The sequence below is a fragment of the Aythya fuligula genome, chromosome 6, assembly GCF_009819795.1.
Source record: "Aythya fuligula isolate bAytFul2 chromosome 6, bAytFul2.pri, whole genome shotgun sequence".
NCBI classification, from domain to species: Eukaryota; Metazoa; Chordata; class Aves; order Anseriformes; family Anatidae; genus Aythya; species Aythya fuligula.
In genome coordinates, this window is record NC_045564.1 from 16,085,462 (window position 1) to 16,100,330 (window position 14,869).

At 40.0% G+C, this 14,869-nt stretch overlaps 1 protein-coding gene across 3 annotated transcripts in view; it reads left to right on the top strand.

The window, feature by feature from the left end:
* The window catches only part of PDE11A (phosphodiesterase 11A), a 136,826-nt gene that overhangs the window by 91,198 nt on the left and 30,759 nt on the right, over window positions 1-14,869 (top strand). For all 3 annotated transcript variants that reach the window (XM_032190159.1, XM_032190157.1, XM_032190158.1), the window contains 3 exons: window positions 8,000-8,146; window positions 8,252-8,359; window positions 14,586-14,695. In XM_032190159.1, the coding sequence (XP_032046050.1) occupies window positions 8,000-8,146; window positions 8,252-8,359; window positions 14,586-14,695 (365 nt within the window). The remainder of the gene's footprint in view (window positions 1-7,999; window positions 8,147-8,251; window positions 8,360-14,585; window positions 14,696-14,869) is intronic.

A 14,869-nucleotide genomic window follows, 5' to 3' on the forward strand; every position in this document is an offset into this window, starting at 1 on the left:
TAGTCCACTCACATTTACATAACTTTCCCCACCAGTCACCAATTCTGCCAGTCTGATTTGTCACAGGTGCTTAACAAGAAAACCTCAGTGGCCAGCAGGAATGCCATCCAGTGCCACTGCTGAGTGCTCTGGCAGCACTGCCATGGCCCCATTGTGGTGGCCCATGAGCAGTGCTCCTGTGGGTGGTGACAAAGTGCGGGTGTTTCGTGCTGCCTGAGTAGGCTGGGACAGGAGAACTAGTGTAATACCAGTTCACATGCTATTGTGGCACTGGTGTTTTTGTTTGTTTTATTGTTTTGTTTTCTTGTTTTTTTTTACTCTCTTCTTGGCAATGCCTTCACTTCTCCCTCATGTCCTCATACTGTGCGTGTTCTGATGGGAATTTCAGGGCATGAATTGGGCTGTTTGCCACCAAAAAACTGGCTCCTCCCTGCTTCTTTATGTCTCTTCTGTGAAGAGAACCCTGACCCTGTTCCTTCCACCCTTAATCAGGCTTTTTCCTCTTCTGAGTCTTCAAGGAAACAACTAGAGCCTTCCTTCCCGTTCCTAGGTTGTCTTGTGGAGGAGTAGTCTGGCTTGTATCCCTCAGCACTTGCCCTCCCAAATTTATAGGCACGAGGGGATCGGTGCTCATTACCCATTCTGCTCTTCATGGAGCAACAAAGCTGACTCTGCCTACCAAAACCAAGTAGGGCTGTTGTGGGAAATGGCAGCCTTGCATGCCTGACACTTATTCTGTATCACAGAGAAATATTTGCCCTAGGTTTGGTGCTAGTGTTTGTTTAAAATTCTGGGACAGAGACTGAATAGACCCTTTTGTATGAGCTTCTCATCTGCACCAATGGTCATAAAAAGTCGACAGTTGCTAGCCTGTAGTATGTGACACACTGGCTATTTTCTAATCACCATACGCCAAAAGGACGTGAACACTCCCATGCGCGCCTCGGGAGATCATTGTGTACAATGTGCATGCCCTGTAAAACTCCAGTCCTGGGCTGCTGTGGTTATGTACTTTGGCCTTAAGAATAATAGATACTCCGACCATTAATTGCTTTTATTTTATGTGTCTGTTCTTTTAAAACAGAATTTCTTGTTGCTTTTATAGGATGTCATATATTTTGTTTCTATGTGCTAAGAAACAACTGTAATGCTGTGGATCAATTTTAGCAACATAAATAATGTGTTTTGTATATTTTCTATTATGGTTTATGAGAAAATTTTAAGTGTAATATTTTTATCTTCATCAAATTTATTATTCCTTTTGATGGGTCCCAATTTGAGAAAGTGGCATGTTCATGATTGATTGATCAGAAATACACTTTTCAGCCATACTTCTGGGCTTACGTTTGGAAACCGCATATGAAATGCTGTGATGACATATCTTCCCTTCTCCTTTTAAAAATAAAAGTATAAAAATACATTCTTTTCTCAGGTACATGTAGCTTTATACCAAAAAGTAAATAGCATATTTTTGTCCTGAGCCCACAGTGAAGTAGATATATTTGATTTGACCATTTGCCAAACATAACTTTTTGAAACAAGACCAAATGCAGCTTGCTTTCTCCTACAATTTTTCTAAATTGCATCCTGTGCTGCTGATTTGCTAGTTGAGGATGTGGCAGTACATAGCAGTATACACTGCATGCACATGCCTCATCTGCAGGTTTCAAAGCTGAATGCAAGAGCAGCATTATTCTCAGTTTACAGATGTGGAATTCTTGACATTGAACAATGACCTTTTCCAGTAAAGGGCTCAGACACCCACTGTGGGACTTGGGGCAGAGTTTGGTCATTTGCTTTTGCGACTGTAATCAGCTGCTTATCTGCAGGATTACTTTGGAAGAGCTCAACATTTATAAGCCCCATTCTAGGGACTGCTGATATCTTTCACATCTGAACAGTTGTTGGATAAAACATTCCATAGTGTCCAACACAGAAACTGGGCGTTTGGTAGATCTGGCGGTGCAAAGCAAGTGTGTATGGGAGGGCCAGGTCTCCACATCTCATGCTTTCATCCAGCTGCCTTCAGAGGGGGCCAAAGCCCTGTTCCTGTTCCACTCCAGTTTCCAGTTTCGGTTATTTGAGTATCCCTTTGTACAGGGACCATGTTCAGGGAATCAAAATTTGGCAAAAGTTGTTGAAGGGCAAATAAAGTATTATTTTTTGGACCTTGTTTGAGCAGGGGGCTGGACTGGCTGGTGTCGTGGGGTCCTCTCCAACCTAATGGTTCTTTGACTTTGTGTGATCTCGCTCCAGAAGGCAGCAGCGACAGTCATGTTAAAAGCTCATTAGAATTGAAGTCCACAGAGGAGCACATACACACACACACTTTGAATCTGTTCCACAGCCACTTCTCTTTACTGTAAATATTACAAGCTTTCATTTAAATGCTGCTGTCCTGCTCCTGCTGGGGTTGGTCACTGGAACAGAGGTGCTGACTCAGCGCTCTGAAGGCAGAGAGGCGCCAGCCGCAGCCTGCAGTAACAGATGGAGGCCTTTAAAACCCGGGTTGCTCTGGGCATTAAAACATCCCTAAGCTGAAACATTTGATTCTTGCCTTTTGGAGAGAGTAAGAAACGTGTCAGACTGGAACATAACAGGCTTTGGTCTTCCATGGCTGGGAATACGTGTGGAATTTGTCCACTACTGCTATCAACTGACTATAAAAGATACATTGTAAAAAATGCCTGCAGATATAAATCTAAGCAAGTATTTTTAGAGGCCTTTATACATGAAAAGAACCCTTTACAAATCAAAATCTATGCCATCAGAAGTTACTGTCTCCAGTATGGTTTGGTAGATGATAAAGATGAAGGCATCACATTTAAATATCTGCTTTGATGATTTCTTTGCAGTTTTTGATGATCAGTCTTTAAGATTTTTTCAGGTCCTGATCTTCTGAGAGCTACAGAAGTACTCAAAGAAGTACTTCTGAGAAGCTACAGAAGTACTTAAAAGGGCCTCAAGTCTGACTTCATCTCATTATTAAATATGGAATAGGTAAGATTGCTAAGAATATACTGTTACAAGAATTAGTGCAAAATTATTTAGCCTTCCCTGCAAAATATAGTTTGTCCTGTGTTCTTAGTATCATATGGGATCAAAAGCTGCATTTTCATATTTTATATGTAATGCTTAATGGAATTATTAAAACCAGCTCCTTCAGCTGTAGGTATCTTCTGCGTAAGAAACTTCTTAAGCTGACTATCAGTGTGTGATGACTGGTGGGAAATATGGATGGAATAAGAGGAATTTGGCAAGATGGGAGAAAATTTAATCACCACCAAATTGCCCTCTCTCCACTACTCAGCCAGAATGGTCTCATAATCAAATCCTGCTACAGGAGATTGCTGATTGTCCAAATTGTTATTTCATGTTAGTTCCTGGGATGATACAATTGTCCCCCTACATAAAGAGCTATCTCTCTCTGAGCATTTTTTGCACTGGCAACGTGGACTGGCCTGCTGGTCTCTGCTGAAGGTAAATCTGAGTAGCTGGAATGAGAAGAGTTTAGCTTGGGTATAGTTTTCGCATGCTGAAAACTAGACTTCCATCTCACGCAGAACATGTCTGGTTTGTAAAACCTTGTGGATCGTTAGGGAAACACATAAGACTGGTAATGATTCCAGATCCTAAAATGGAAAGACACCTATCACAAGCTTATGGCAGCTATCAGGCTATTCAGGAACTGAATAGCCTGAATTCCCCTTTTCATTTACCCAATTCAAGGGATTGTTCTTGTACTATTTATAACTATACATTGATTTAAAGTTAGTTTCTTTTTCTCAGTGGCATTAATGAGTGTAAGAGGTCATTTAATGGTTTGTTTTGCATGCGCTTTCTTAATGGCAGTATTGGCCATTATGAAGGTGTTAGGGTAGTATATGGCAGAAATTGAAAGTAGGATTAAAAGGACAGCGATTTGTAGTATTGTTAATCAAGCTGAATGTAAAACCTATATCTCATTCAGGAAATGTGCTCAAAACAGCAGCAGAAGTCTCTCCTTTTTCTTGTGTTGATTGATTGGTGTTCATCATGAGCGCCTCATTCAGCCCTTACAGCAAGAACCTTGTAAAATGCTCTGCATGCATGTATTACACTGTGCTTTTCTGACGTGTATATACACGTACACATACTGTCCACAAGAATGAAAGAGCATGAATGAATACTTTATTCTTGTCTAGTTCTATGCTACCGATATAAAGAAAATATTTTATACCACATTTTATATGTGCTTCTAAAACTGTGAAACGCTTGTTCTCAGCAGCACTAAGGTGTAAGCATCAAACAGGTTTTATATGAAGTATTTCACTTCTTAGTGTTTCCATAAAAACTTTGACTCCTTGGTTTCCTAAAGTTCTCCTTTTTAAGTTCTACTCACCCACAGTAGCCCAGAGGCTTACTAACACAGAACCAGAACCACGAGTTTTCTATTCCATAGGCTCTCTTTGACAGTGGCCAGAATTTTGGGACTCAAAAGTTGATAGAGTTGCTCTATGCGTTTGGAAGTATGACGGTCATTAATGACATTCAGCTCTTTGGTGACCGCTGACGTAGGTTTGGTTAAGGTTCAACCAGTCACTTGTCTCCCAGCGGTTCACATATGCCAAGCAGGCTGTGAAGCAATTGACGTGATAGCGAAGAGCAACGAGGAAAGGAAAATCTGCCTCCAACTCTGAACTGATTACAAAGGCACTGTTCCCCCCTCCTGTACCCATCCCATCCCCAGCCCGTGCACACGTGAGTATTGGGCAGACACAGACCTCATCCCTGTGCACTCTTCCAGGGGCATGGCGCCCTTTCTCAAGTTCCTACAAGTGGTGAGAGTTTCCCAGCCTGGGAACTGCCAAGTTTGTACTTACTAGGCAAGACCAGATGCCTTCCATGAGTTAACCCCAACTTGTGTTCATGGCTCCTTTCAATATGTATTTTTTCTCTGATTCTAAGGAGTACTGGGATGTGACCAGAGGAGTCACATCCGGCTTTAATTTACTATAAGCTGATAGGAGAGTCATGTGAATCTTTCTCAAGGATGAAGAGCCTTGAAATTACTTGGTCCACAGGGTAAAAAGACTTCAGTGTATAATGTGCTTAATTGTTTTTAGAAAGAGGAAATTGAACTTCAAAACATTCCAAAGGAAGCAAGCCTTTTAAGTGATCCTAAATCACTGGGGTGCTTTAGAAAATAATTTCACTGTAAGTTGAATTTTAATTGCCTGCCCCTTCCTCTTATTGTCGTGGTACTTTCATCCCCTCTGTTTTCCTGGAAGAGAATGTTATTATTGTTGTTTATTTTAAGAAATCCACTGGAATTTCTCCTGCAGTGCAGCAAAATGTCAGGGCTGTATATGTTTTAATATTCAGTATTATGAATATTTTTTATATCTTTGTAATTAAAAAAATGAAGTTTTAATGACTGCTCTCCTATAAACCCTGGACTGCTGCATTTCCAACATAAGAAGCACAGGACAGACAATGCCAGGTGCAGCCTGAATATTGCTTCAGCCCCACAACATATCATTTTTTTTTAACATTATTCAAATTAGTCTCAACACTCATAATTCTGTTGTTTCCTTTATTGCTGTTGTAAAGCAAATGGTTCTTTTATACAAATGTTATCTCCTGGCTATTAATTCAGCAGTTATTTTGGATTATGGCACTCCTGTTAAATTTAGGAATGTAAAATCTCATAAATATTTAAAAGTTTCAGACTGACGTGGGAAGAAATTGTTTTTGACTTGCTTTGTTAAGCTCTTGTTCAGGTTGTAATAGATTTGGAATATGTTGTTAATGCTCTACTGTTTGAAAAAGGGAAAAACTGTTACAGTTGAGCAACTGCTTCGCAACTGTTTCAGCTGTACTCCCTTGAATTGTAACAGGTTGGTAAATGTGTTTGTTTTTATTGAAAAATAGCAAGGGAAATATCCGTTTTCTTTTAAGGAGACAGAAAACATGTGAAAAAGTTAATCAGAACCCACTTCAGAGTTGATGAAAATGCAGCAGTATGCTTGTAAAGATGGTTTCAATGAAGCAATTTCAAGCAGGTCTGCTTACAGTCAGGTACTTCTGTTTCAGCATCTTTGTTCTTTAAACTTCTTTCTAAGAAACGAGTAAAATTGACAAAAGTTTTTCTTCCATCAAAGACTTTCTGTATAGAGTACATTTAAAATGCAGTGAGTGTATACATAGAATAAATATTATAAATGACTGACAAAAAGTCACAATTTTTGTAAGACTGATGAAGGTCTAGGTGTCAGCATTTGGGCCAGCATTCCTGTTTCACATCTAACAGCATCTTCTTTTTCATTACCTCAGAAGTAAATGTGTAGTTTTGCAGCCAGATCTTAAGGAGTATTAAGGCGTAAGTTGTGTTGGTGTCATTTAGAACTATTTCAAATGTTTCAACAATTATTCAAATAAGATTTAGAAAAAAATATTGAATTGATTCAACCTGAATCATTATGCTAGTGGACAAAGTATGTATACAATTAACCAAGATTGCTTCTCTCCTGCATGCTCCTGAGGTTCTTCAGTGGTGTCCTGGAATGTCACGTGATGGGTTGTTTTATTTCCCATGTCAATTAACCTCACTGGCATAACAATGTGACTTTTTGTGGTATTGGCATGCAGCACTGGGCACTGAAGTGAAAAGGCAGTTTTATTCTAGTTAGCAGATGGGTCTGTACCACAATGTTATTACTGTTCTACAACAGGTTTGCACTATCTGCTTGTACATGGTATGGCTGAACCAGCTTAATCTTTGTGTAAAGTAACTATTGAGGTGGTACTTTTCCTTTGCCTAGAAAAACTTTTTACTTGTCAGTAACTTGTCATAGTTACGGTGCAGTATTTTGAAATACAAGTTCTTAAAAAGGAAGCCATAAGGTCGCCATGTAGAAACCTGTAACTGTGAAGGTGAACTTAAAACTGCATGAATGGGTATTTTTATATGCCAATGAGTACCTGGATGTGCCATGCCAGCTGAGTCCGCACAAGTTTAACAAATTCATCATGGTCCAGCCTATGGGCCAGACCCAGCCCCTTTGTGAGATTTCTACCTGACCCGTCACCTTCTCTCTGCAGAAGAGTGAGAAGAGATGCTACTTCAGCAAGGCAGGCTCCTCCACCTGCCCTCTCTGGGGAGATGAGTGGCAAGTCTGAAGGAGCATGAGGAAGGGCAAACAAGCCCTTGAGGGTTGACAGCTCCTCTGCCTGGCTCCTGCAGATGCTGCTGCTGGGCCACCCAGAACATGTCTATGTGCACAGCTGTATTCATCAGCCAGTCCTGCACAACCGCTTCGTATGACTTTGTGTGCATGAAAATCCCATTCCTCTATTACAAATGGAACATGAATCTGCTGTCATATGGGAGGAGAGAGATATAAGGCTTTTGCTATAGCTTATTAACTTACTGCATGATCAGAATGTTGAAAATTATTTTTATGTTCCTTTGGAAAGTATATCTTTCCAAACATTTCTTTTTATTACTGTTTTGGTTCTGTGAATGTGTAGTGAACAGTATAAAGTGAAGGGCACTTGTATGCTCATGAACATGAAGACATTTGGATGAAGAAATCCTGCAGAGCAGTATATTTACTTTGCATTTCTGAATGGTAGCAATTAAAATTCACAGCTGCTGGCTGTCCAGATGTTTCTTGCATTACACCATTGTAATTTGCATTGGAATATATTGTGTTACTGCAGTAGCTGTAAAGTGGACAGCTCCTCCAGTCTAAATGCTGTATGCAGGTTCCAGTTGGGATGGTGAGTGCATTTCCTGATTGTATCTGGTTCTTCTTCCCATTGTTCTCCTTCTCTGTTACCTTGCCCTGTTGGTATTTCTCATGTGAAGACTTGTATTGGTTGGCATTCCAATCAAGCAGGGTTGATTTGAATTGGCAGGTCAGAACAGCTGTATGGGTGGTTTCTCGTAAGAGTGACATGGAAAAAAGGCCCAGGATTTGAATCAGAAGTTTCCCTTTCCCCTTGGCATTTTCAGGCAGCAAACATCCCTCTGGTGTCAGAGCTTGGCATTGATGACATCCATTTTGATGACTTCTCACTTGATGTGGATGCCATGATTACTGCAGCCCTGCGGATGTTCATGGAACTTGGAATGGTTCAGAAATTTAAAATTGACTACGAGGTAACCATCTGCTCTGCGGAGATATCTGCTGCTTCTGTCTTGGCACTGCTCTGTCCATTTGCACGCGTTTAGTAGCCCTGGTAAAATTTGTACTTTTCATTTCAGACACTGTGTAGGTGGCTTTTGACGGTTAGGAAGAATTATCGAATGGTTTTATACCACAACTGGAGGCACGCTTTCAACGTGTGCCAGCTAATGTTTGCCATGTTAACTGTAAGTATCCGGCTAAAGACACAATCCTCTAAGAGCTTTTATTGCCACATTGCTTTACCTGTCTAAACATTTTCTAAAGTTTATTTTCTTTTCTAGTTATTATGATATTCATTCATCTGCAATGGATATGCATGCAGAATTAGGTTATTCAACTTAAGGCAGCACATATTTGGCAAAACCTTATAGTGTTTTAGTGACAGTGATACCATAGGCACATTAAGTGACTGAAAACAGATGGCAGTCTTGGAGTGAGCTTGTTATTATGGATCTTGATCTTACAATAATGTTTTCGTTTTGGAACACTTTGAGTTGACATTTATTTTAGACTCTTAAATTGGGATGTACTAAAACGTGGAAGATTAGAATCCTAAAAGAAGTATTTATTATGATGATATTAAATATTGTCTTCTCCAGCTTCATCTAGATTGTTGTGGATTGCCTTAAAACATTCTAAGATCATCTTCTAACTCAGTGAATGAACTGAACCTTGTACATTGGATGCTGTAACACTGCTGCGTTTTATTAACCTTTATCTCCATTGGTAGCTATAGCTTCTCTCAACATATAAATTAATTCTTTGAAAGTACCAATGTTTCTACTCTCCATCCTCCTACCCCACAGCAACATCACCACATGAAATAATGCATATTTAACCTGTTAATTCTTGCAAAAGTAGCAGTAAAAAGACTGGTGGTTCTGGATTTTTAAGAATCTGGTTAATATAGCAAAAGAGAAGCAGCCTGACATTGTGTGATGCAGGACTTTCACTGTGCTTTCATTTTTTTTTGTCATATCTCCAGATAAAAATAAGAATTCAAATTAAATGAATTTTTAATGATATAGTAAATCTCTAATATTCGTAAGATCCATTGTTAACCATCTTTTCTTATTGAAGATGGTTGACACATAAGCTTATGTTATATAATTAGAAGAGTATTTGTCAATTTAATCTTAGAATATTTTAATGAGGAACCAACAAACAGGCTGCACTTGCAAATACAGGAATATTTTCTTTCCCAGGGACAAAGGAACATTTGACAGAACTAGAAATAAAATTCAAATCTTCTGACTTGTTAGCGTAGTCTCTGGTGAACAGTGCTAAACTGCTCACATCCTAACAAAGGAGAAACAAGATTTTCTGTAAATCTGGGAGATGACATTTTGTAGACAATAAAAATACCTCTGACCTACCACTATCACCTGGCTGGGGAGCTGTATTTTGAAGACATTCTAATCAGTAGGTGTTACAGAAGTGCCTTTGCTGAGGCCAGGGATATGATGTGCTTGTTCCCTAATTTTTAATCACTGAATTTTTACACTCTTGTTGCTGACCAGCCTCTGCACGGAGGCTAGTGTTCATGTGCCATCAGTCAGTGCATTATCAGTGGAGACTGCACAGTCTGTGCTGTTCATATGGCAGTGCAGATCACCAGATCAGTCTGTTCCCTGCTGAAATGTTTCCGCTGTGTTAAATGGACATTGGGTGGGCCATGGCATGTTACCTGCGTATGGGGCACAGCTGTCTCTGGTGTGGATTCCAAACTATCCTCCTCAGTTTGGCACAGTCTCTGTGGCACAGCTGAATACCCTGGTCAAGAGAAAAAAACAAAAACAAACAACAACAACAACAACAAAAACAGAGCATGAAGTCCCCTAGCAGGTAAATGTCATTGGTTTAGTGCTAGGTCTGTCTTGCTAGCTAAAGCTACAGGGGCTAATTTCTGTGAGCATTTACAAACATGTAACAAGTTGTTATACACCATGAGACAAAGCAAACAGAGTTCTTAAATTAGAGAGAAGAATTAAAGTTGTTTGTGTTTTCTAGCAGATGCTTTCTGTTGATTTTAAGCAAAATCTCATGGTGACGTGGGCATTGGAAGTTTTTGAAGTGCTATAAACTTAACATGCTCTTTTTTTTTTTTTTTTTTAATTTATCTGAAGATGAAAAGCTTTTCATCTTTTCATTCCGAGCAATAAGTGGGAAGTCAGCGACGCAATTTGAATGGGAATTACATTAATTTATGTTGAATACTCCCGCAGATGCGAGGAAGCCGCAGCTCCCATCTTCACAAACCTCCTCTGTGAGGAGAAGCGTCCTCTAGATGGAGCTCCGAGGCCAGGTTTGCGGCCGGTTGTTGTTTTGGGTGGGAAAAGCTCTTTCCTACCAGGCACCTCCATCTCAGCTGGGAGTCACTAAATCGGCAGCCAGCAGGGAGGAGGAAGATCTCCGTTTCTTGAGCAGCCAGCAGCAGGCCTGCGAGGCTGAAATCTGAATCTGCTTTGTAGTTCTCAAAGCAGAATTGCAGGATGCTTTTAGCAATCAGCATGGAGACACAAATATCTGTGGGAGGTAATCTAGGATTTTCAGGCCAAACTCATTTCATTACCCACACTTCTGGTGAACTGAACAAGCGATTACAAGTGAGTAGCTGGGCACATACACTAGGCATTTGACTTTCCAAGTCCCACCCTACTTTGCTGCTCCTTTGATAGAGATCGTAAGTCTCTCTAGTGTGGGACCCACCTTGGCTGCTCTTGCTTCCAGAGATGGGAAGACAGATCTTGTGAAAAAAGACATGAAAGTGATAGCCGAAAGACATAATAGCACAGGGCTTGCGCATACTGCATTTGTCTTGTTAGGCAACATCCTGGATAACATGCCTTGGTGTTTCATCTGCCAAAAAGGGAAAATTCTCTGCTTTGCAGAGGGGCTCTGGTGATCAGAAAGGTGCTAATTTGTGTAGGATACTTAGTTTTGCAATGTGGATGTGTATATGAATGTATGTCTACATGCAAGACTCTTTTCTACAGTTATTGTAGACTATTCCCGATTTCTCTATGAAAGTCAGCAATATTAGCTGCGGCACGAGTATAAATAAACAGGTCTATTTTAGGGAGTTTTCAAGAACTCCTTACCGTAGCAGAGTAATTTCTAAACTGTCATGTGGTAGTCTGACCACACTCCCACTGAAAGCAGGAGCAAAATTCAGCTGGGCAGAAGCCAACCAACAGAAATTCAGCAAAGCTTAAACCAGTCGTTTCACTCCCGTGTCAGCCTTTGGTGTGTCTACTGTATATTCCTGCATGTCTAAATATATATGTTCTCTCTCTCCAGTCAGACACTGGAGAAATACAAGCCCAGTCCTACGAGTCATACTCTTGTACTTTAGACTCAGTCAAGCACTGAAACAAGGCTGCTCCTGTGAGGTAGGAACATCACACAAGAGTAAAACACAGGATCAAGCCCAGCCTTCATTATCACTCCCTTTGCCTAACCCAGTTCATAGTGATACTTACTTTTTCATTTTTACTTTTTGAAGTAAGTAATACAAAATTAAAATCCCATCTGGTGTGCTAATAACAAAACATATAAATGTGGAGCAAGGTATAATGAATGCAATTCATTTCCTCACATGAAAGAATGACCTCCATAACTCACTGGAGGCTCTGCCACTCATGAGTTATGGGTCATTCCTTTTCTGGTGAAAATAAATTTTACTGCACCATCATCTATAGCTATGTATTTTTTCTCTCTGTGTAAATTCAAAAAATGGAGAAATGTAATCCTTTGCTCTGAATACAATGCAAGAAAACAGATATCCTCTTACCATAACATTGTTTTATTTTAAATATTCTTAAGTGAAATATGCTATATTTCTCCCATACATTCAATGACAAGATTTGTGATTGAATGTTGAATTTATTTTTGAGATATTGCTACTGTTAATAAATTCCTTAATCAGTTTTCCTGCATTTATAATGCAGGTTGAATCCTGGAGTTCAATCAAAGCTTCTGTTATGCTAAAGGCTATTTATTGCAGCATCAATTTTCTGTTATGAAACATCTATTTTAAGTTGCTTTAACTCAGCATTTGAACATTTTTTCTAGATTGAAACTTGACACACGGTATGTTGTCAGTTATAAGCTTATTTTTATTTTTCTAAATAGACCTTGCATATTCTTTGTTATGTAAGAGCAGTATTTAAAAAGTAAAAAGAGAAAAAACTCTTTTAAAAATTATTTTCTCTGCCTGGATAGCTGAAATTTTAAAAAGCAGTACTACTAGGAAGTAGAAGCCCTTTCATAAATATTCAAGTTAATCTGAACGCCAGTGGACACTGCATGAATGGAATCTTTTTTCCTCACATTTGATCTTTTTGATATATAAACTTTGATGCACAGTTACAAAGCTTTTGTAGCAAATTCTGCGCTTCTTCAGTTCACATTAAAATGTATTCCTGTGCACTTGGGGAAAGTTGGTTCTCTGTACTGCCTAAGAATTAACTGGAACTGCCTTTCAGACTATGAAAACAGAGAATATTGGGGTTTGAATAAGCATTTATTTAAGTAGAATTTATAGTCTTAAGGGTGAATATCACAGAATCACAGAATCACAGAATTTCTAGGTTGGAAGAGACCTCAAGATCATCGAGTCCAACCTCTGACCTAACGCTAGCAGTCCCCACTACACCATATCCCTAAGCTCTACATCTAAACGTCTTTTGAAGACTTCCAGGGATGGTGACTCCACCACTTCCCTGGGCAGCCTGTTCCAATGCCTAACAACCCCCTCAGTAAAGAAGTTCTTCCTAACATCTAACCTAAAACGCCCCTGGCGCAACTTAAGCCCATTCCCCCTCGTCCTGTCACCAGGCACGTGGGAGAACAGGCCAACCCCCACCTCACTACAGCCTCCCTTGAGGTACCTATAGAGAGCGATAAGGTCGCCCCTGAGCCTCCTCTTCTCCAGGCTGAACAAGCCCAGCTCCCTCAGCCGCTCCTCGTAGGACTTGTTCTCCAGGCCCCTCACCAGCTTCGTCGCCCTTCTCTGCACCCGCTCAAGCACCTCGATGTCCTTCTTGTAGCGAGGGGCCCAAAACTGAACACAGTACTCGAGGTGCGGCCTCACCAGAGCTGAGTACAGGGGAATAGCAGAGTTTTCACATGGTACTGCAGCTATGACTGGCATCTAGGCAGTATGTTCCTACAGAAGTGTGAGGACATCAAATGCCACAGTTATTCATTGTCTTTGTATTGCTTAACACTCTTCTTGCCAGTGGTGAGAATATGCCCCACTCGGAACTGGTGGAATTAAGGATTTCTTATGTGGTGTTAGTGTTCAGCCTAGCTTTGATCTTCCAATATAAATGTATTTTATATTTCTGCATTTAATCTCCTCTCATGCTAACTAGAATATGTGGCTAGTCAGAGAGTGTGGCTGGAGCCTGGCACTATGATAAGACAAGTGTTAAAGATTTTCCAGCTTAGTCAGTCCTTTTTACAGGCAATGTGCCCTTGTGCTTCTGAAGAGCTGAAGTACCAGGTTGTTTCTGCTGAGGGTGAGGTGCATGGCACCAGACAGGGGGTGTCCCACACAGCCTCCGGCACCTCCTCAGACAGAGCCTGTTCAGGATGCCTGAGGTTAGCAACAGCAGCAGTGTTTCTTCTCTGGCATGAGGCTGTTCAGGGAGAAAAACTGCTATAGCAGGTCTCCTATATGAGGAGAGGTATAGTGGCAAAAAAAAAATGTTGGTAGGTCAGCTCTCCATTCACACAGGTGTATCTGCTCTGAAGTGGTGATGGGGAATTTTGGTACATACATTTTCAAGATTTTTTCTCAAATTCAAGAGGGTACCTGCAGCAGAATTATGCATTTTGAGATATTTCCCCTTTAAATCGTGTAATTTCATTTCGTATGTTCCAGATAACAAATCACTTAATAGTTCATAATAGTTCCATAGACTATATTTTAGCTGATTTCTTTTATACTTCTTTTGATTTAACATCTTAGATATCTCTGACAGTAGGAATTAACTGAAATGATCACCTCAGGATTGAAGAAATCTGTGTTAAAGTACTTCTCTGAACAATTTCAAAACAAAATCAATTTTGTATTTCTATGGTATGAAATTTCAGTTGCTATCTTAGTGTGTAGTTATTGGTGTTTTTTTCCATCTCTTTTTGCCTTAAGTGCCTTCTGGGTTGTGGGGAAATGGCATGCTGGAAATGCAACAGAGAGATAATAACAGATCACTCCAAGAACGTTATCTATTCTGCTAACCATCTAACATACAGCAGGGAACATAATATGACAATAAAGCATTTATCTTCTCCTTACTGAAATGTTCATGATGTCAAAACAAAGTCGACTGTTGTTCAATGGACTATCATTACTTATCCTTTTTGTTACAGATAGTTACAGATGCTATTTTTTTCTGCTTTCAGACAGCAGGATTTCAGGAGATTTTGACCGAAATTGAAATTTTAGCTTTGATCGTGGGATGCTTATGTCACGACCTTGACCACAGGGGAACCAACAATGCCTTCCAAGCCAAGTAAGTTTTGTAATTCTTATTATTTTAATTTGTTTTTCTTCCACAGAGGAGCAAAAGGTGACCAGGATAAAGAATGTAGCATTAATTTCAGGCCTCATAGGCCGAGGCCAAGTATTCCTATTCCTGTATGTAGTAAGGGACTATCCATCTTTATAATTCTCTGTTCTTTGTGGT